The sequence below is a fragment of the Macaca mulatta genome, chromosome 2 (assembly GCF_049350105.2).
Source record: "Macaca mulatta isolate MMU2019108-1 chromosome 2, T2T-MMU8v2.0, whole genome shotgun sequence".
Classification (NCBI taxonomy): domain Eukaryota; kingdom Metazoa; phylum Chordata; class Mammalia; order Primates; family Cercopithecidae; genus Macaca; species Macaca mulatta.
Genome location: NC_133407.1, coordinates 18,815,858 through 18,839,780, shown reverse-complemented (window position 1 = coordinate 18,839,780; position 23,923 = coordinate 18,815,858). Strand labels below are relative to the sequence as shown.

The 23,923-nt window shown below is 35.4% G+C and overlaps 1 protein-coding gene across 12 annotated transcripts in view; it reads left to right on the top strand.

Moving 5' to 3' along the window:
* RBMS3 (RNA binding motif single stranded interacting protein 3) overlaps positions 1 to 23,923 on the top strand; it is a 746,078-nt gene that overhangs the window by 430,987 nt on the left and 291,168 nt on the right. For all 12 annotated transcript variants that reach the window (XM_077994138.1, XM_077994135.1, XM_002803044.4 and 9 more), the window contains exon 5: positions 23,052 to 23,209. In XM_077994138.1, the coding sequence (XP_077850264.1) occupies positions 23,052 to 23,209 (158 nt within the window). The remainder of the gene's footprint in view (positions 1 to 23,051; positions 23,210 to 23,923) is intronic.

The following is a 23,923-nucleotide window of genomic DNA, read 5'->3' as shown; positions in this document are numbered from 1 at the left end:
GTCTCTTTCTCTCTCTCTCTCTCAACAATAGCTCCGAAAAGATGAAGGCAATGTTGAGTGGGCTGCTTTAGAAATTTGGCCTGTAATGAATATGACAGCAGTTAGCAGTTACAGGCCTTGAGGCAAATCTTTTTTTCCTGGGCCTTAGTCTGATTATTTGGGTAGTGAGCTATATATTTCCCATGTCATAAAGCACAAGGGGATCTTGTGTAGTTTCATCCCTCATAGATAATAGACAATAGTTTTAATTTCATGGAAAAAAATAAAAGCAACAACTTCTTGAAGATAATTCCATTCTTCTTTGTGCCCCCAACTCTATCCAATTTGTGGTTTTCTTTGAAATTATGGTTTGAAGATATTTTCCAGAAGGTGATTTCCCTGTCCTTTATGAATTGTAAAATAATTTCCTCCAGTCAGGCAAGATTTATTTCTTTAATGAATTAATGTGAAATCCAGGGGCTACCTCAGGGGTGCTTGTATGTGCTAAGCATTCTCTGGGCATTTCACAAATGTCTGTACCTAATTTGCCAGCAGCTCTGTGATATTGGTATAACATACTTCATTCGTGGCTGAGAAAAGTGAGATTAGAGAGACTTAGAAACTGGTTAAGTTAGTAAAATGAGTTTTTGTAACTCAAATCCTATGCTGTTTTCTCTGTATATCATACTGCATCTTTTTTATAACTTGAACTTTTCATGCTCCCCTCCAAATTTCTGCCTTCAATTTAAGTTAAGCAGATCAAATATATCTACTGTAAGTTCCATGGAATCAGTGCTTCATCTCTTCCAACCATGTGACTAAGCACACATTTTAATAGTGAATTCTGTTGACAGCATCTTCCCTTGGAGAACTCCCTTGTATGTTCAATGTGAAACTACCTTAATCTTCTTTGCCCATGAATGGCTGTTTTTCTGATTAACTTCATTTCATAGACCTGCTAACTGAGGAGTGAAAAACCAATCTCAGTGTCAGAGGTAAAAGCACAGAGCCTGTTCTCTAGTGACAAATCATTTTGTTCAGGATATACTACCTGCCGAGACATTGTAAGTGTTCAATGAGGGGATTGTCCAATTTAGTGCATCAATGCCTTATCATATTTGTGCACCCTCTTCCATGTATATGCTCACATGACCTGCACAAATCCTAAATGGGTCTGATTACCCTTTGATGCCTTTTCATGTTTTGTTCTGCCATATTATTTCTGAGAAGTTAATAAAAAGGGAAGGGATATCTTAAAATATGACCTTTGAATTTCAATGACTCAAAGAGATGGAGGCATAGATGGCTGTTGAATCCAACAGATAGATTGGCAAAGATTAAGAAGATGGATCACACTACTATAGTAGGTCTGTGAGGAAAATGGAACTTTTGCATATTGTTGATAGAGGTATAAATTTGTACAAATTTAGAAGAATATCTAAAACACATTAAATGTGTAATTCCTTTGATCTAATAATTCTACTGCTAGAAATGCATCCTTTAGATATACTTACACAGTTACCAGAATTAAGATATCTGGGCAGAAGTAACTAGGTCAAAATATTTGCTTATTGTCATACAATTGTGTTGAGAAGCAAAGGACACTTACATGTCATTCTAAAACAAACAACAAGTAGAACAAGCTCTGAATTGATATTAGTTATTTTACTAATAATGCAAGTCTTATCCTTTGTATGTTAAAAAGTTTGAAACCACAGATAAATTAGAAAAAAGAAGAAAGGAGTATATTCTTGGTGCCACCACCCATAGATAACCATTATTAAAAATTTGATGTGTTTTCCTTCTAGTTATTTTCTGTCCAAGAGTATGATGTGCCAACACACATTTTTTTCCTGCTTTTCCCGCATAACTTTGCAACACTGCCATTTTCCTTTTATTAAAACTTTAAGAATCATTGTTAATAAGCACAAGATTCCCTGTTATATGTAAGTACAGTAAATGAAACCTTCTCCTTGTGTAGGATACTTAGTTGTTTCCAGTTTTGCCTCAAGTATTATAATGGAAGCAGACAAAAAATGCATCTACGTATTCCTTTTCTATTAATGAATTGTTTCTGTTCCACTTATGCTGATAGATTCTGGGTTTGTGGAAACTTAGTTAATAGTCTAAGTCAGTGTATTCTAATTTGTTTCTTTCATGGTAAATAATGTTTATGGCTGGTAGAGTAAGTCAGCTAGTTATAATCATTGTAGTACATATACATGCATATGTATTACACATACACATATATATATTATGCACATATAATACGTATTTTCTTTTTATTTTAGCCATAGCATTTTATTTTGGCACATATATTTTGGGAGTAGCACAAGTTACATTATTGGTGGAAGTCTGGTATCCTTTAAGAGTTTGCATTCTATAGTGACTGCCTTAGTCTGAACCTTGACTGGTAGCTATGTGATTTGAGGTAGATCCTTTACCCACTCACAGCTTTAGTTGCCTCCTCTGCAAAATAGTGATGACAATAATACCTACATTGGGGGCTAAATATAAGTGTTAAAGATAATGCAACGCACAATGCTCAATACATAGTAAGTGCTTAATAAAGAGTTGTCACTGTCACTAGAGTTACTCGTTGCTCATTATTCACACTGTTCTTTTGATGTTATTGTAGTTTTGCTTTGTTTCTTGCCACACTTTCTCTTTACTTCTCGGCAAGTATAATTTTCTTAGCTATGAATTGTATTAATCTTAAGCATTCATTTCTGTAATGAGCACATTCTCCCTTCTCTTCTTCTGTCCCTTTTTCTACCCCAAGTAGTGCTAAAATATGAATTGTAAACTGCTAGCATTAAAATGAAATTTTTGACAAAACCATGAGATCCCAGTTTCCTTCATATGTATATGAATTTGTGTCTTTTAAACCAGAGATACTAGATTGCTAATTTTTAAAAATCTGTTAACATTTTTTCTAGAAGCACATTATTCAGTGTGTGCAGTAATTAAGCCATTGATCTATTAGAATTGTGCAGAAATATGGGGCTTGAACTCTTAAAATTCTCTTACTTACCTCATAAGTAGTAAAATTTAGACTTTATGATTCTAGTGTAAACTTCGAAATGCAGTAGGAGGAGAAGCAGAAAAATGACTTAGCTGCGTGGCAAATTGATAATAACCCGTTTAGATCTCTTCATTATGCCCCGTGGCTTTTCTGCATCCTTAACGTCAGATTTTGCTGCAGGCGTTCTGTATTTCTCAGGGAAAATAATTCATAAAGATCATGAATGGGCCACGCTTTGTGAAGAGACCTATTGTCGTTATCAGCCAGATTCTCATGGGAAATAGAAGTCACAGGAGGACAATCATAAATGACAGTTCTGATTATGTAATTTTGTAGTATATACTGACATTTGGTTTCCTATCTTTAGTATAGAGATTAAAGGATCTCTTTTTCTGGATATTTTTCATTTTTCCTTCTTTTTAAGTTTATTAAAATATAAATCAATAATAGTAATGATAAAAATACAAAAATATCTGAAGTAAAATTCTCCTGTCAATCTGCCTCCAGAGACAAATATTATTATTTTCCTATGTAGACTTTTTGTCCTTTCTCCATACACTGAAGTCTATATACTTCTATATACCACATGTCTGTATTACATACACTTTTTAAATAATATTTTTTTCTTTCAAAGCAGCCTATAAGGCAAAGATTTGAGTTCATTAAGTTTATTTTGAAAGTGATCCATGAAAACAGAAGTAAAGGAATAGGGAAAATAAGATAGGGATGGGGAAAATGTTCAAAAACCATGTTCTATTAAGCAAGTTTTGGCTGTGGGCAATTGGATCTCAATTCTGCTCGAAACTCTGAGGAACCATGTAGAAAGCACCAAGATGAAAAGTCTGGAGCATTTATTGTTCGACTTCCATACTCCATTGGTTGGAAGTTGCCCCAGAGTGTTAACTCCCCTGCAACTTGGATTGCATGTGTGCACAGCCGAGCAACCTTCTGCGGCTTTGGAAAAAGCAGGGCAGAGAGACCCAGCACATACTTGGTATGGAACTGGTAACAGTCTATGACTCTCTACCACATTTCCATTGTAATCAGGTAAACCAAGGAGATGTGCTGCCACATACCAGGAGCCCCTGCAATCCTGACCTGCATGCTGTTCTTCAACTAGCTTTTTAAAAAATATAACAACGTATCTTGGATACATATCCAAGTCAGTACATGCACACATTCTTTTTGTTTTTAATGACAGCATTCCTCCGTGAATATTAGAGTGGGCTAGCTAATCATTTAAGTAAGTACAATGCCAGCTTTTGTCTTCATTTTACTGTGTGAACATACAGGTATGCTAAATATTCCTCCATAAAACAAAGAGTGATTTTTCCTTCTCAAGCTTTTATGTACACATGAATCACGTATGGGCCTTGTTAAAATGCAGATCTGATTTAGTATATCTGGGCTGGGGCCTAAGACTCTCCATGTCTAATGATTCCCCAAGTCTTACTGATCCATAAATCAGGCTTTGAGTTCATGGTTCTAAAATGAAACAACATCAAAGAAACTTGTACATTGTGAAAATGTTCCTTATAAAAGTCTAGAAAGTTTTCCACAAGATAAGACAGTGGGCTAGGAGCTAAGAGAATGTAATTTCCAGCTATAAATTTGCTTTGAGACCTTGGGCAAGTCTTTCTTATCATGGTTATCACTCAGGTGCCTTGGCCCTAGGTAATATTTTATGATCCAATATATTCATTTTTTTACTTGCAAAGAGAATATGCTTCTTGTCTACTCAGTTCCATGACTGTGATGAGCCAAACCAAAGCTATAAAAACCAGATTTAAGATATTCCAGGGTTCCTGCATGTTTATATTTATAGATAATCACTACTCTTATTAGGTGAAACTAGATGAGTCAGATTGCAAACCTAGATGTTTAATGAATATATCAAACTTAAAATATTCAAAAGAGAGTTGTAGATTTCCCCCCTCACATTTGGCCCTCCATCTTCTATGACAATCAATAGTAACTGTGGGCAAAGATGCAAATGTCAAAACCCTGAGATCATCCTTGGACTTTCCTGTCTCAAATTCCTCAAATTCTGTGCATCAGAAAGTGTGTAGAATTTACCTGTAAAACAGATTGCTTACTCCGCTTTTCTTTATAACTATCTTCACTAATATATCCAGAAGGACTCTCCTCATCCACTACAACAGCTCCCCACCTAATTGGAAGTCGGCTGCATTTCTTAGCCCTACATTCTCTTACAGCTACATTTTTTTTTTTTTTTTTTAGGCAAACCGGATTTTGTCTTTCCCCACTTAAAGTCATCAATATCTTCTCATTGTACTTAGCATAATCCCAATTGACAGTACATAGATCCACAAGGCCCACAAGGCTCTATGTGATCTGGCCCCTGCCTACGTTTCCAAAATCACTTCATGCCATTAGCCGCTAGCTCCCTCAGTTGCACCCACACTGGCCTTTTTTATTTACCCAGGATGCACGAAGCTCTTTTTTGCCTGAGAAACTTGGCTTTTTCACCTTCCTTGAAAATGTTTTGAATTCTGTTATTTTTGTAGTACTTTTTAGTGAAACTGAAATTCATCAATCCTTTTTCTATGTAAATTGTGTCATATGTAGCCATTGTAAGCATTTTCTCATTTACTTGAGAAGAAAATATAGACAGGCACCCAGTGAATGTGTACAGCCAATTAACAGGAAGAGAAGGAAAGATATTAACATTTACAAACTGTCCATTAATCTTTACAGTAACCCTATGGTAGCAGTAGTATTCTTTTAACTGACAGTGAAATAAAAACTCAAGGAGGTGAACTCATTAGTCTGGAATGATAGTGTCTACATACATATCTATGTGTTTATATACATAAACATATACCTAAATAATATGTTAAGTGCTTTTGGACTTGAAAGCAGATTAATTATCCATGCAAATCTCTGGCAGTTTGTTGTTGTATTGGCATTGTTCTCACTAAAGTGTGTGGAAATAATTTTTAAGAATTCATGAGTTCCCTGTAAGAATCTGTGTGTGTGTGTGTATGTGTGTGACTTTTCATTCTATGGCAATCTTTTAAAAATTATGAAAGCATATTTGAGATCATGTGGAGGATCGGTCAATGTCACTGTCTGTGTCTGTATTTATATCTGTAATTATCCGGTGCCAAAGAGGCCTGCTGTCATTGTCTGGGGCTAATGAGGAAGGAAAGAGAAAAGAGACTGACTAAATAAGTAAATGATGCTTTTAAACCAAATGAAAGCTGTTACCCTGGCAAGCTACACTCAGATGAAGGTTTTATAGAAAAAGTAGTGGAAGGATCCGAATGTCATGTGGCACAAAGTATACAACCTATGAATTTCAAAAATATTTAGTATTGCAGCAGATACTAGCAGATTCACACTGCAAGTGGCAATTTAGATTTGGCAAAATAACATCTAGGATACTAAATTAATATTTTAATTGAATTGTGTTGGTTATACAAGTTAGCTTTTATGAAATTTTAAAATGTATTTGGCTTAACAGTTGTACTCAAACTATAACGGAGGCATTTATGCCTCGCTACATCCTTGCACACATGTAAGGACTCTTTAGTAATAAAAATACCCAAATCAACATTGGAAGCCTTATGTATATTTATATAAGATATATATGATATATGGTGATATAACAGCAGACATATAATAACATTATATGTGTGTTTTTTTCTTTCTTCATAAGTGGTCTAATAGTAGAGTATACCAACCTTGGCATGACAGATTCTTTCACAGATAATTCTTGGTCGTAGGAGACATTCCTTTGTGTGTAGAATGCCAGTAGCAGCCCCTTCAGTGCAGTTGTTACAAATAAAAATGTCTCCAGATACTGCCAACAGTCCTCTGAGGGGAAAATTGCCCTGTTCCGGGATCACAGGTCTATCCGTTTCTCTAAGATAGTAACCACTCTCTTATTCCATGCTGTGGATGAGGTTATAAACTCATAGAACTATGATCTTTCCAACTGTTCATGAGGAAATAATTCTGAAAGTGCATATATAGGCTACATTATGAGAAGAAAATCTGGTAGAGTCCGGTGAGCATGGGGATAGTAGAAGAGAAATATATCTGTAATTAAAGAGAATTTATCTGGCTCTGCTTTTATTTACTATTGCCTATTGATGCCTGGAATCCAGTTTGAATCTCCATCTTCATTCTCTCTGTGCAATCACCTAAGCAGAAATGTTTCCTAAAACCCTTAGTGGAGACCATGAACGAGTGGTATACAAATGAACCAAACAAACACTGTCCAAGGTACTGCTGAGTATGTTAATTGTACAATATTAGGAGAAGCAGATGCTGAATTTCATGTTTGGTATTCTTTCTGTCTCAAGGGAGGGCAGTTTGAATGCAAGACACCAAATATACACTGTCTTAATTTTATATATAAGGTAAAGCACTTATGAGGAATACTTTTATATTTGTGGATTTTGGCTATCAAAATTAACAGCTTCTTTATTGTATTTTTTCAGTTTTTTTCATGTTATTTTTGAATACTTTTAAACTTATAAAAACGTTGCAAAAATACAATAATACTTTTCATGCAGATTTCCCACATATTAACATCTCTTACATTTGTTTTCTCATTTTCTCTATTAATATACACATATTACTATTTTAGGATGTTTGAGAGTAAATTAAGGATATGATGCCCCTGTATCCATAAAGAGTTTATTTATATGTCCTAATAACAAGGTTATTCATTTACATTACAACAGTGAAATAACATCAGGAAATTAACACTGGTACAATAGAAATGTCTAATCTATAGAACTTAGTTGAATTTTGCATTATTCTATGAATGTCCTTTTAATAAACAAAAAATTTTTGTAGGGGAGGGTTTGGGATCTAGGATTCAATCCAGGATCAAATGTTACATTCATAAGTCTCTTAGTGTCCTTCAATCTGCAATCATTCTTCTGACTTTCTTCATCTTGACATTTTTGAAGATTGTAAGCCAATTATTATCTAGAGCATCCATACCTTAGATCTGTGGGATGTTTTTCTATGATTAGGTTCAGGTTATGCCTTGTTGAAAGGAATGCCATATAGTGCTGTGTTGTGCTTCTCAGTATATCATATCGAGAGGTGCAAGGTACTCATTCATCCCATTCTGCTGATACTACCTTGATCACTTGTTTACGGTGATGTTTGCCAAATGTCTCCATGGAAAAGTTACAATCTCCCCCCTTATAATTAATAAATGTCTTGTAGGGAGATTATTTGATTGATGTACATTTCCTAGTTCCTCTCAGACTTTTACTCACTCGTTTGTTGTTTTTTTAATTTTTGAGACGGAGTTTCACTCTTGTTGCCCAGGCTGAAGTTCAATGGCATGATCTTGGCTCACTGCAACCTACACGTCTCAGGTTCAAGTGATTCTCCTGCCTCATCCTCCCGAGTAGCTGGGATTATAGGTGCACGCCCCCACGCCTGGCTAAGTTTTTATATTTTTAGTAGAGATGGGGTCTTACCACGTTGGCCAGGCTGGTCTCGACTCCTGACCTTAGGTGATCCACCCTCCTCGGCCTCCCAAAGTGCTAGGATTACAGGCCTGAGCCACCATGTCCAACCTCACTCACTAGTTTTTAGATATACTGATCATTCTAATCTAAAGAAATTATTACTTTCAGGGGTATCATGTGGTGATTTTGTTCATGTCAACATTCCTTCTACATTTATTAGCTTTTATTATACTTTAAGTACAGGTTTATCTTTTTCTCTTTTGTCTAGTAATTCACTTATATAAGAAGGAACTCATAGATTGTTATTTTATCATATGGGTTAAAATCATTAATGACATTTTATGTACAGATGCTCAGACAGTTTAAATAGAGCTAAGAAGGTAAGTGATCAGTTATGTGCTAGTTGCATTTTCCCCCTCTCCTATAACATCTTAGCTAATATTGTTGTCCTGTTCCAATATTAGGATAATCCAGCAGAATCTGTTGCTGTTTCAAAGGCTGGGTGCCAGTTCTGCCTCAGTGATTCATTGAGGTGGAGGTGAAAGAGCAGAAGTCACCCTATCCTTGGAAGCCAGGAGCATTTTACTGTTTTTAACAGTGCTGAGAATGCCAATGACTCGAAAGATGAGAGAAAAAAAAAGACACTTAATGAGTTTCAGCATTTTAATGTACTGCAGGTTCCCAATTGTATAAGTTTAAGAAGCTTAGCAATTCGGTATCTTCTGAATAATAGCATTTATTTTATACTCTAAATACTCCCAGGGAAGTCTGAATAACACTGCAGCTTCTTCGGTGTAATAGCTTTGGTGGGCTAATTGACTTGAACAGTGGAATTGCTCCTTAAAAAAAAAGCCACACAGTTTTGATTAATGAGCCCAGTAATAAATCATTAATCTTTGTAGCTCGCAAATGATAGGAACAGTGTTATGTTTCCCATCCCGTAATATATTTCTTGATTCTCTTGCTAATACAGTGGCCACATTTTAAGGATCTCATTATCAATTTAATATGCCTACCTCCATATAATTTAATAAAACATCTAGTAAGTTTATACTTACGAGGAACACAATGGGACACATTCTAAATAGTGATAATTGTTCTTTAATTAGCATGACTTATATTTAGTTAGTAGCTATCCTCGTAAAATGTTCTAAATTTCCTTATGTAATAAAAATTATAGAAATAATCATGATTTACTGAGCTTTTATATTCCTGGAACTCTGCTAAGTTTTTAGTATGTCATAACATTGAATTTCTACAATAACCCTCTGAGGTTATTAGTATTATTATTTCTATTTTTCAGTCCACGAAATTTGCTGAGAAGTGTTAATAACAGTTAGTGTCAGGGTCACCATGTCATTACATGTTTACAGCTCATGCCTACTCAAAGTTTTCTAGAGGATTACAAACAAAATCATTTTTATTCAAATGGAAATATATAGTTAAATAGTCAGTCCAAATTGATGTTTGTCATTGTTTTAGGGCTTAATGTCTCTCAGTGGCTTTTACATTTTAAAATTTAATTTTCATGCATATCATGTAGCTGAGACACCATTTAAAAATAATTTAGACTGTCAAATCATCATTTTAAGGAAAATAGAATTTCAAGTTATGGGCTATAAGAGTCAGGAGACAGATATCTAAGTCTTAGCTGCCCTAATGTGTCAGCTAACAAAAAATAGGACTCTATTATTTAAATTTAGTTGTATAACATCCACTAGTCTGAACTTTCTAAGGCAGGCAGAGATCATGTCCTATTACATCTGTACCCTCAGGATTTAGCTCAAGGGGTGACGTACACGAGAAGATGAAAGAACTGTTGAATGAGTGAGTGAATGATCAAGAGCAAATATAAAAACATAAGTGGATGATCCATTTAGTAATTTGCCCAAGTCAAGAGATGGAAATCGACAAGTGACTTTGAGTTGGATTAGTGTTGTGACCACGAGTACTTCCATTTGTTCAGGTGAGCTACTTACTGAATCACAAGACTCCTACAGGGAGAAAACATGTAACTAAGAAAAACTAAGATGTATGCATTACTTTTTCATTGATAGTCTAGGCACTCTAAGTAAAATTATTTAACTCATTGTTGAGTCACATTAAACATAAGACTTATCCCTTTCTAACTTACAATTTTTTTTTAATTGCAAGTAAAAATTCAAAAGCTAACAGAAGACAAGAAACAGCTAAGATCACAGCAGAACTGAAGGAGATAGAGACACAAAAAACATTTCAAAAATTCAGTGAATCCAGGAGGTGGTTTTTTGAAAAGATCAACAAAATAGATAGATTGCTAGCTAGACTAGTAAAGAAGAAAAGAGGGAAGAATAAAATAGACACAATAAAAATTATAAAAGGGATATCACCACTGATCCCACAGAAATACAAACTACTACCAGAGAATACTATAGACACCTCTATGCAAATAAACTAGAAAATCTAGAAGAAAGGGATAAATTCCTGGCCACATACACCATCCCAAGACTAAACCAGGAGGAAGTCAAATCCCTGAATAGACCGATAACAAGTTCTGAAATTGAGACAGTAATTAATACCCTACCAACCAAAAAAACCCCAGGACCAGATGGATTCAGAGCCGAATTCTACCAGAAGTACAAAGAAGAGCTGGTACCATTGTTTCAGAAACTGTTTCAAACAATAGAAAAAGATGGAATCCTCCCTAACTCACTTTATGAGGCCAGCATCATCCTGATACCAAAACCTGGCAGAGACACAACAAAAAAAAAGAAAAGAAAAGAAAAGAAAATTTTGGGCCAATATGCCTGATGAACATCGATGCAAAAATCCTCAATAAGATACTGGCAAACTGAATCCAGCATCACATGAGAAAGCTTATCCACCACAATCAAGTTGGCTTCATCCCGGGGATGCAAGGCTGGTTCGACATATACAAATCAATAAACATAATCCATCATATAAACAGAACCAATGACAAAAATCACATGATTATCCCAATAGATGCAGTAAAGACCTTCGATAAAATTCAACACCCCTTCATGCTAAAAACTCTCAATATATTAGGTACTGATAGAACATATCTCAAAATAATAAGAGCTATTTATGACAAACCCATAGCCAATATCATACCAAATGGTCATAAGCTAGAAGCATTCCTTTTGAAAACTGGCACAAGACAAGGATGCCCTATCTCACCACTCCTATTCAGCATAGTATTGGAAGTTCTGGCCAGGGCAGTCAGTCAAGAGAAAGAAATAAAGGATATTCAAATGGGAAGAGAGGAAGTCAAGTTGTCTCTGTTTGCAGATGACGTGATTTTATATTTAGAAAACACCATCATCTCAGCCCAAAAACTCCTTATGCTGAGAAGCAACTTGAGCAAAGTCTCAGGATACAAAATCCATGTGCAAAAATCACAAGCATTCTTATACACCAACAAGACAAGCAGAGAGCCAAATCATGAGTAAACTCGCATGCACAATTGCATGGGAGAATGAAATACCTAGGAATACAACTTACAAGAGACGTGAAGGACCTCTTCAAGGAGAACTACAAACCACTGCTCAAGGAAATAAGAGCAGACACAAACAAATGGAAAAACATTCCATGCTCATGGATAGGAAGAATCAATATAATGAAAATGGTGAAAATGGCCATACTGCCCAAAGTAATTTATAGATTCAATGCTATTCCTGTTAAGCTACCACTGACTTTCTTCGCAAAATTAGAAAAAAAAAAAAAACTTCTTTAAATTTAGTATAGAATGAGAAAAAAGCTTGTATAGCCAAGACAATCCTAAGCAAAACGAACGAAGCTGGAGGCATCACAATACCTGACTTTAAACTATACTACAAGGCTACAATAACTAAAACAACATGGTACTGGTACCAAAACAAATATATAGACCAATGGAACAGAATAGAGGCCTCAGAAATAACACCACACATCTACAACCATCTGATCTTCAACAAACCTGACAAAAATAAGCAATAGGGAAAGGATCCCCTATTTAATAAATGGCAGTGGGAAAACTGGCTACACCTTATATAAAAATTAACTCAGGATGGATTGAAAACTTAAAGGTAAAACCCAGAACCATAAAAACCCTAGAAGAAAACCTAGGCAATATCATTCAGGATATAGGCATGGCCAAAGACTTCATGACTAAAACACTAAAAGCAATTGCAACAAAGGCCAGACTTGACAAATGGGATCTAATCAAACTAAAGAGCTTCTGCACAGCAAAAGAAACTATCATCAAAGCGAACAGGCAAACTACAGAATGGGAGAAAATTTTTGCAATCTACCATCTGACAAAGGTCTAATATCCAGAATTTAAAAGGAACTTAAATTTACAAGGAAAAAAGAAACAGCCCCAACAAAAAAGTGGGCAAAGGATATAAAGAAGACATTTATTCAGCCAACAATTATGAAAAAAAGCTCATCATCACTGGTTATTAGAGAAATGCAAATCAAAACCACAAAGAGATACGATATCATGCCAGTTATAATGGCAATTCTTAAAAAGTCAGGAAACAACAGATGCTGGCATGGCTGTGGAGAAATAGGAATGCTTTTACACTGTTAGTGAGAGTGTAAATTATTTCAATCATTGTGGAAGATAGTGTGGCAATTCCTCAAGGATCTAGAACCAGAAATACATTATAAATGTATACCCAGTAATGGGATGGCTGGGTCAAATGCTATTTCTAGTTCTAGTTCTAGTTCTAGATCCTTGAGGAATCACCACACTGTCTTCCACAATGGTTGAACTAATTTACACTCCCACCGACAGTGTAAAAGCGTTCCTATTTCTCCACAGCCATGCCAGCATCTGTTGTTTCCTGACTTTTTAGTGATCGCCATTCTAACTGGCATGAGATGGTATCTCATTGTGGTTTTGATTTGCATTTCTCTGATGACTAATGAAGATGAGCATTTTCTAATTGGAAAAAAACTACTTTAAAGTTCATATGGAACCAAAAAAGAGGCCGCATAGCCAAGACAATCCTAAGCAAAAAGAACGATTGTTTCTTATAACATCAGCTTTCTCACATGTAAAATGGGGCTATCTACCTCAAGGGTTAAGGAATATAAACATAATGAATTTAAATGACATTAAATCGTAGTATTTTTCATATAGTAAGCAGTATAAATACTAGATAATATCATACCATAAAAAGGTAAAGGTAATGATACATATCTTACCTAACAACAGTTTATTAAAAATGATATTAATGTTAATCTTATATGACAATGAATAATTTTAGTACAAATATGTCTTGTGTATTATCATGAATACTAAAAATAGTATTTGTTATTTATCAAAAATTAAATTTAATGAGATGTCTTATATTTTATTTGGCAGCCTTAATATAGATGACATAGTGTTTGTCACATAAGCTCTGTTGCATAATTCCCAGAGTCATCATTTGTGCTGTGTTCTGGGCAGGGGGCGGAGTTGTCAATCCACTACAGTGAGAATGGTTGTCCTTGAGAGGAACTCAATGCCCCTAATACCTTTTACATTTCAGTGGTATGTTTTTGTGAGTTTACCGAAGGTGAATCTGGGTGAGACTCAGCCAGCCTAAGCTGTCATATTCTAGGCAGAAGATACAAAAATGTTTTGCATCTGTTCTATATTTGTATGTGTTGTGGTGATTATTTAAGAAGAAATTAGTAGTGTATCATAGTAAAACTATGGCTGCCTTCATGCTATTTCCACAGTTCCATAGTTGTTCGGAGCATCATAGTCTTTATCGATAAATCAGTTAGAGCTTTCTATCTCAGAGTTCATAGCAGATGGATAAAATAGACATTCCTGGGGAGCCTCTTTCTGAGCAGTGAATTAGACTCTAAGAAAATGTGAGATTTGTTTACAATATTGAGTAGTTCTCTATAGTTTTGTTTCCTGTTCTCATTTTTGACCATCAAGACTATGAGTACAAAACATTATATATTTGTGATATAGTAATATAATAAAACTATAGAGAGATCTCAATATTGTAAAATGTTAATTTAGCATTTTCTCACAGGAGAAACCATCACATCAGGGCTGATAACTGGTGATACTGAGCTCAAGTTCATGAGGTGTATGTGGAGGGAGAAGTCAAGGAAAGCCAGGCATCCAATCTGGCCACCTGTTCCAGGACCACAGGTAACTCAAATTTAGTCATAAAGGCTGAAGATCCTCACGGAATCATTCACCGCCCAACTCAATTCAAGGCTGCTCAATTGATCTAGAAATAAAAGCCAGCCCAAGCCTTAAAGAATAGCCTAAATGATCAGTGGTTCAACACTGGGTGTTGTTTCACAGTCAGATCTCTGCTGAGTTTGTTCTCCAGAATTAAACCCTCCAATTGAACTTGAGGACATGAACTCCAGTTCCTGACACTGTGCTTACTTTATAACCAAAATAATTAAATACTTCTTTTTTAAAAAGTGTTTCTTGGGGACATTGTTCTTATTGTTTCTTATTTTAGGGAAATTGCTCTTATTTTTGCTTTGGAAGGAAAATAATGGGAGTCACCTTCCTCTAACTGAATCACCATGCAGAACTAGCAAAAGAGAAATCACCTTTTCTCTTTTAGTAGAGATAAAAGGCAATTGAAAATATAGAGGCACCTTCACTGCTTAGCAAACAGGACAGAGGGCATGTTTTTAGGCACCATTTAAGGGTGAAAGCCTACTTCTCTGCAGTCCTTCTTTACTCTTCCCTTTGGTCTTTAATGCCTTACCTTGGATGTTTGCTTCTGGAGCGCCTATCTTGAGGTAAGGCATCTTACTTTGCCTAGTCAGAGCACTGGCTTTGTGTCCAGGAATGCAGAAGTCCTAGTGGGAAGGTCAGAGCTGATCGTAGGTCCTTACTTTTTGTAGCAATACAGATTTGACAAAACGAACACATTGTATTAGCCACGGTTCTCCAGAGAAACAGAACCAATAGGATGTGTCTCTCTCTCACTCCCTCTCCCGCACCACCCCATCCCCTGTCCCCCCTCTCTCCCCGCCACAAGTCTCTCTCTGTCCTTCTGTCCATCTCCCTCTCTTCCTCTTTCCCTCCATCTTTCCCTCTGTCTCCCATTTCTCCCTCTCCCCATCTCCCATTCTGTCCCTCCCTCCCTTTACCTTAGTCTCTCACTCCTTCTCTTTTTCTCCCCCCTCTCCCTCCATCTGTCCCTCTCCTCCTTCTCCCTCTCTCCCTTCCTTCCTCTCTCCCCCACATCCTCCCCCACATCACTCCATCTTCCCCCCTCCCCTCTTTATCATATGAACTTGACTCATGAGATTATGGAGTCTGACAAGTCCTAAGCTCTTCCGTTGGCAGCTGGGGTCCTAGGAGAGCCCACACGGTTGTTCCAGTCTCCAGGCTGTCAGGTTCAAGACTCAAGAAGGGCTGATATTTCAGTCAGGGTCTGAAGGCGGGAAAATGAAGTCCCACCTCAGTCAGACGGGAGGAAGTCTTTCTTAACTCTGGGGAGGATCAGCCTTTTTGTTTTATTCAAGTCTTCAACTGATTGGGTGAGAGCCACCCACACTGAGGAGAGCAATCTGTTTCACACAGTGTATCAGTTTAAATGTTAAACTCATTCAAAAATAGCCCCATAGAAACACCCAGAAAATGGTTTGACCAATCTGGGCACACGGTGACTCAGTCAAGTTGACACATAAAATTAACTATCATACAAATATATAATAGTGAAGCAAGTATGGCCAAAACGGCAGGTTTCCATCAGTTCTCATCTAGCGGTGCAGTAACTATCACCAAAAAAGTGAAGACATCTTTGTTCAAATTGGTGTTAAACTAATTCCAAAATATCTGATGCCTTTAGGGCAGTTTGTTAACATAGAATGCTCTGATTCCCTGTTTTCAAAGTGAGAAAAAAAATTTAGTTTTTATTATTAATTTTTAAATTGCTGCAGCATATAAAATAGACTGTTCCATTAAAAAATCTTGCTCCTTTGCATCCACATTAATTTTCTTTTCTACAGGTGAGAATCACTGAATAATGATATTTATAGGCAATCTCTAGAATTGTTGTAGTGTAGTAAAAAGTACTACATCAAGTCAAACAATATCACTTATGATATTGCTTCTTCACTTACTAGCTTAAGATATAGGACCCAGTTTTCTCATTTGTATTTTTGGAATAATAACTCTTTCCCTATCTACCTTACAAGGTAGATAAAGGGCCACATGATATAAAATGACCCTGAAACATTTAAAATACTAAAAACTCTGCTCTATATAAGGTAACATTATTATCTTTAGTCTATGTATACATCCTCCTCAATGTTTTTAAAACATGTCTATAGTTGCAAGCTTGCTTTAGAGTCGTTTCGTACCTCTTCAGGGTATTTCTAAATGTTTTGTCACCACTGATTAGGATAATTCATCTTGAGATAGCATTTTTTCACCCAATAGTTAAAAAATTTCTATAAATTGGTTATACACAATTTTGTGATTTAAAAGAACTTGGAATAAACGTGGAGGTGCACATATCTTTTTGATATACTTATTTCCTTTTCTTTGGATACTTAGTAGTGGGATTGCTGGGTCACATGTTAGTAATTTCAGTCTTCTGAGGACCCTCATACTGTTTTCCATAATGGCTATACTAATTTACGTTCTGGCTAACAATGTATAAGAATTTCCTTTTTTTCAACATCCTCACCAGCATTGGTTATTTTTTTCTGTTTTTTTTTCTGACAATAGGCATTCTAATAGGGGTGAGATGATATATCATTATGGTTTTGATTTGCATTTCCCTGATGATTAGTGATGTTGAGTATCTTTCTCATATATCTGTTGGCCATTACGAATACTTGGCAGATGAATAGTTTGCAAATATTTTCGCCCATTGTGCAGGTTGTCTCCTTACTAGGTTGATTGTTTCCTTTTAGTTGGATATAGTCCCATTTGTCCATTTTTCCTTTTGTTGCTTGTGCTTTTGAAGTTTTAACCACAAAATATCTTTGTCCAGACCAATATCCTAAACCCTTTCCCTTATATTGTCTTCTAGTAGTTTTACAGTTTGGGGTCTTACATTTAAGCCTTTAAGCCATTTTGAGATTTTGAGTTGATTTTTGTATATGGTAAGTGATAAGGGTCTAGTTTCATTATTCTGTGTGTGGCTCTCCAGTTTTTATAGCACCGTTTAAAAATTTAGTGTGTGTATACACACACACACACACACACACACACACACACACACACACACATACACAGTGGAATATTTATTCATAAAAAAGAATAAAATTCTCTCATGCATGACAACATAGATGAGCCTGGAGGATATTAGGTTAAGTGAAACACGTCAGGCACACAGAAAGATAAATAGCACATACTCTCACTCATATGTAGGATCTAAAAAAGTTGAACTCATAGAAGCAGGGAGTAGAACTGTGGTACTAGAGGCTAGGAAGGGTAGCAGGAAGTGGGGATATGGGGGTCTTTTGATAAACAAGTACAAAATTACAACTAGTTAGGATAAATAAGGTCTAGAGTTTGATGGCACTGTAGGGTGACTATAATTAACAATAATTTATTGCATATCTTTAAATATCTGGAAGAAAGGAGTTTGAATGTTCCCAACACAAATAATGTTCGAGGTTATGAATATGCTAATTACCCTGATTCAATCATTATACTTGTATTCATATATCAGAATATCACTTTGCACCACATACATTTGTACAATTATTACTTGCCAATTAAAAATGTTTTTTAAAAAGGATTCAATAGTATATAAAGTAAGCAAGAACTAATAACTTACTGAGACCCATAGGGTGTTCCATTATGAAATAAGTATAGTAGGAATATAGTCCCATAAAGCAGTTCTACTCAAAGTTTGTTACTTGCTACTTGTCCACAATGAAATGTGTACAGAAATTGAGAGAAAGCATTTAAAATCTTTTATAACAATTGACATTAACATAATATCTAATCCGATATGTAATTTGGTGTCTGTTGAGTGTAATAATAAAAAGTTGGACTTGCATTTTGCATATCCTTTTATTTCCTATTAATTTATTTTTATTATATTCTACAAATATATTGATCAATGGCATATGGGAAATAAAAATAGTTCACGCTCCAGGGAGTTTAAGAAATTACTCTAAAATCTCAATTTAGTGTTAGTACTGTAGCTACTTCCAGAGCATTTAAATGTCATTCCATCAAATGTGAATGTTATTAGATTGTTTTTGAGTTTTAAAATTGTGTTCTAATAGCTTTTTTCAGAATTGTGTTTCTATAATAGCCATAATGCATACTCAAAAACCCAGACATAACCTTTGATCTAGATAGGGCAGTGTTTTCTTGTCCTCTACAAGTATTCATTTGCTTAGCCACCTTGAAATGTTCTGAAGTTATGAAATTGTCTTAAACTGCTCAAAAGCAAACGAATGCCAATAAATTTGATTTTGATGGCATATGTACACTAAAAACCTGAGAAAAAGGAAGTCGTTTCAGGGAACATAAATTATTTACATATTTTTGCATAAGATGACAGATCTGGGCTCCCATTAACAATGGAGAGGATACTTTTCTAACTTTTAATGAGCTTTTGACAAAACTAAATAATAAACCAAGAAATCCTTATACAAATGAAAAAATGTAGAAACAGACCAAAATGGGGGAGTTACTTATAGTGATATGGACAGTCAAATGTAATAGATGTATGAATTGTAGTCATATACTTTTACCATCTAATATACACTGCACAATATTCATTCAATGACTATGTGTAGAATACTAGCTAAGGCTAGGAGCTCTTTTTTCATAGCCTTCACTCTTTAACTCAAGCTTATGGACGAACAGGCAAAAGTGAATAAAACAAGGAACTCAGATATATTTATCTTTGTCTGTATAATATTCTTTTGAACCACAACCTGCTATTTATTAATCATTGGATTTTAAGAACAAAGTCAGTGTTGTAAATTGGCAAAAACATCAGCTCAAGTACAAAAGGACTTGGGCTCTATTTCTAGCCTCTTCTTCTAGCTGAGTGGCCTTGGGCAAGTCATAATCTCACCACTAGTTTCTGCTTTTTTCCATCTGTTAGATGATAAGACTGGATAAGATGCCACCTGAGATCCATTTAGGAGCTCTGTCCATAAAAATTTAAGTTAAAAAATTATAAAAAGATCTTTTTGATTGCAATTATCTTGTGAAAAACCTTTCTGGAAAATTGAAAGGAAAGTGCTCTTTGTTTCATAGTGCCAATGAACCTTTTGAAAATGACCATCCATTTACATAAACCTGATATATAAATATAATTGAAAGTAAAAATATAAATGTATATACTATTTTAAAGTTTATTTTATGCATAATTTAAATTCTATTTTCAACCAATATATTCAAGACTAATACTGCATTCATTTCAAAGAACAGAATTACTTAAATAACACTCCCCAATGTCATATTCTTTCCGTGAATACAGATTAAGGAATGACACTATCCAATATGCTACTGACTCTGTGAATACAAATTAAAGAGTTGGCCTTGTTGTTTGAATTTGGATTCAGAAAATAGCTTACCAGGCAATCCCTTATGTACTGAGCCCTGCGTATTTATGGTACACCATTTTGAGCAGCTGCAATGCATTCAGTACTCAGGGAATTTGGAAATGACTTTGAATTTGGATAAACTGGTGCACTGATGCCTGGAGAAAATTCTAAGATCTATACAGTACCTGAGACAATGGCGTAGACTGTGATTATTAACCTGATCAAGGGCAAAGGGGTATTGAATATTGAGCAAATTCCAACCCATTCATAGGACTGTCATGTGCTGTGGCCCATTCATTGGTAAGCTCTGGGTTGATGAGGAACTCCAAAGCTCTGGGGCATGTATTTCTTGTATAACTTTAGTAGTTCTAGACATGTGGGACTCAGAAATCACATCATAAGAAAGTTGTTCATTTCTCGATTCTTTTTAAATTCTGATTCTTCCCAGTAAAAAGACTCAGTCTGGTGCTAGTGTGCTTCTAACTCTTCCATTAATTATTAATTCCCTTTGCAACAGAGAGTCAAGCGGGAGCTCCAAAGCCTTCTGCAAACAGTATCTAGCTATAATTTGAAAACATTAGTTTGTTCACTGTTTTTATAGTAACCTTCTATTTACGGCAAGTAATACTGGCCTTTTAGTTGTGGTAACAACACAAAGTTATTTTTTTAAATAGATTTATTTAAGCCCCAGAGGTATGTTTATTTAGAAAAAAAATTAAAATAAGTAACAACCTATGACTGTCAAAAATTTCTAACATTTGGTATTTCAAATAATTGAAGCTTGAGAAACATTGGACTGGTGGAAAATACACTGAGCTGGAAGATAGGAAAATTAGTCACTAAATATCCCGTTAACCCCATCACTAATTATTAGATTGTCCTTTGGCAAGATGGTGAATCTTTCATGTCTCCATTTCCTCATTATCCGTTAAGTGTAATGATATTTGCCAAACTACTTTTGGAGCGACAATGTGAAGATTAAATGATAAATGGTGAAATACTATGAACTGGAAGTTATATGTAGATAAGGTTCATTATTATGTATCTGAAATGTCCCTTTGTTTTTTAATTTATCGCCTCACAGAAACAAAAACAAGATCAAAACTATTTAAAGAAGAATAATATTATCTCTGTTTTTTTCTCTAGGACCATTACAGTTATTGGTGGTGGTAGTGATGATGGTGGTGGTGATAGTGGGGTGTGTGTATGTGTGTGTGCGTGTGTGTGTTTATGTATATGTCTGTGACAGAGAGAGAGGGAGATTGACTTCACTGATTCAGTCTCTATATGTAAACTATTCCTAAATATTAAGACTCTAGTCATCTTTTCCAGATTATATTTTAGTTTTGCTATTTCCCACAGTACTCAAAAGCTTGAAAAGTAAACTAGGTTTAAAATGAAACTAATAATACATCATATTCACTCCAAGTTTTAATAAAAGTATCACAACCTATCTGAATATTTAGTTATTAAAAATACAGAAATTTAGTTGCACACAAAAATTATTTCTTGACCTGAAACAATATTTGGATTCTTGTTTGTTGTACTTGTTTATTGTTTTTAAAACCATAAATATCTAATAATATGATCTCTTTTCACAAAAGATATTTTACTGTTACATAATACCATTTTCTATAGACTTCAGGATTTCTTTTTCTAATTTAATCTCTGGCTTATCCTTGAAACTAAAGTTTCTGTTTGGTTAAAATATAATAGTTCAATTAACTATCTGGTACATTTTGATATTAATGACTAATCTGTCAAATTTTTGACTATTTTATTTGAGACATAAATACAACTAAGTTCTAAATTATTACTTCATTATATAAAATAGAGAAAATTGATACACACAGAAATAACTCTAGTAATTGTGGTTTTGTTTCCCATTCTATTAAGCAAAGCTTATTTAAGCATTATTGCTGCTGAAATAGGAGATGATAGACATCATAATCTTATTTGTATATAAATATTTAGGCTTGGTCTAGGACAGCAGTTCTCAAACTTAAGCCGTCATCAGGATCACCTGGAGGGCTTGTCAAAACACAGATTTCTTGGCCCACTCTCAGATTCTGCTTCAGTAGTTCTGTGATGAGGCCTGAGAAACTGTGTTTCCAATAAGTTCCCAGGTGAGGTTAAGGCTGATGTTGCATTTCTGGGACTATACTTTGAGACTCGCTGGTCTAATGGAAGGCAGTAGACCAGAGTAATAAATTCCATGGACTTTGGTGATAGGCCCAGATTTCCGCCCTGACTTTGGCACTTATGAGCTGTGTAACTTGGGTAAGTTAGGGATCCATTTTGTCATCCATAAAATGGTAATTATATCTATTAAGAATATTGAATGAAGTAATGTATGTTAAGTGTTTGGAACTATGCTTAGCATATTATGAACTCTCACTAAATGCAATATCAGTAACTAATTGTGATGGTAGTAAGAGTGGTAGTCATAGAAGTAGTGGTTAATGGTAATAAAAAAGAATATACACATTTGCCTTAGTTCAATTGCATTAAAAGTCTTTTAGTAGGCTGGACGTCGTGGCTCACGCCTGTAATCCCTGCATTTGGGAGGCCAGGGCGGGTGGATCATTTGAGGTCAGGAGTTAGAGACCAGGCTGGCTAACACGGTGAAACCCTGTCTCTACCAAAAATCCAAAAAAAATTAGCTGGGCATGGTGGCGGGCACCTGTAGTCCCAGCTACTTGGGATGCTGAGGCAGGAGAATGGCATAAACCCGTGAGGCAGAGCTTACAGTGAGCCGAGATCATGCCACTGCACTCCAACTTGGGCAACAGAGCAAGACCCCACCTCAAAAAAAAAAAAAAAAAAAAAAAAAAAACAACAACAACAAAGAAAGAAAGTGTATTAGTCTTTCTAAGGAATGAGGGACAGAGAGCTTGGCTTTCAGTGGTCATTTTGTCTGTGATAAACATTCTGCACAATGCATCAGTAAAAAGAAGTAATGCCTCTAGTGAAAGAACTTTCAAGAGCACTTTGGAGATTATGATCTACATTGCAGTTTAAACAAAAGTTTCTCCATGTGTACAATGTTTCTCAATACTCAGAACTTACCACATTTGTTTCTTCCCTTCCCTTAGCAACAAGAGCAAGACCCAACAAACCTATACATCTCAAATCTCCCCATTTCTATGGATGAGCAGGAACTTGAGAATATGCTGAAACCCTTTGGACATGTCATTTCCACAAGAATACTGAGAGACGCTAATGGAGTCAGCAGAGGTGTTGGCTTTGCCAGGTAAAATTCTTTCTTTATATGTAATCGATCTTTCCTCATTGTTCTTTTAAAATTCCATTCCTTCTTTAGTACTAGAGCCCAAAGCAATAGAATACACACAGAAAAAAAAAAAATTAAAAGTAGCTTATCAAATCTGTCATCCCTTTGTGTCTTTGCTTGGAGCTAAAGAATTTCAATGTAATTATGAATAAATTGTGGTTGTTAAAATGTACGTAGAATGTGTTTATGTGTCTTGAGTCACAGTAACATACATACTCAGTTCCCAGTCCTCTCTGTGCCTGTAGATCAACAAAATCAGATGCTGCCAATACCTGACAGAGATAATAAATGCCCAGTACCCCAAAGCAAAACAGCCCATGTGGTGAACAAAGTATCTAAATGTTTTGGCATTGATTTCCAAAAAAGGGTGCTAGCATTTCTCAGTAAAGAGAAAATAAAAGAAAGGAAACATTTAGAGAAACAGGAATTACTGAGAAGACCCAATAAACCCAGAAATACAAGGGAGGTCAAGAAGCCATTTGCATTTAAGAGACCCTGGCAGAACAGGGGAAAAAAAATGTATTCCTTTCATTGTAAGAAAAGGAAGAGTAATTTTCATTTTAACTTCGAAGGAATGTTTACAAAAGAGGATCTCAGCCAGGAATGGAGTTTAAATAGTTGTACCTGCTGTGCTTTCATGAAAAACAAAGCTAAAGAAACCACAGAGTGAAAGAA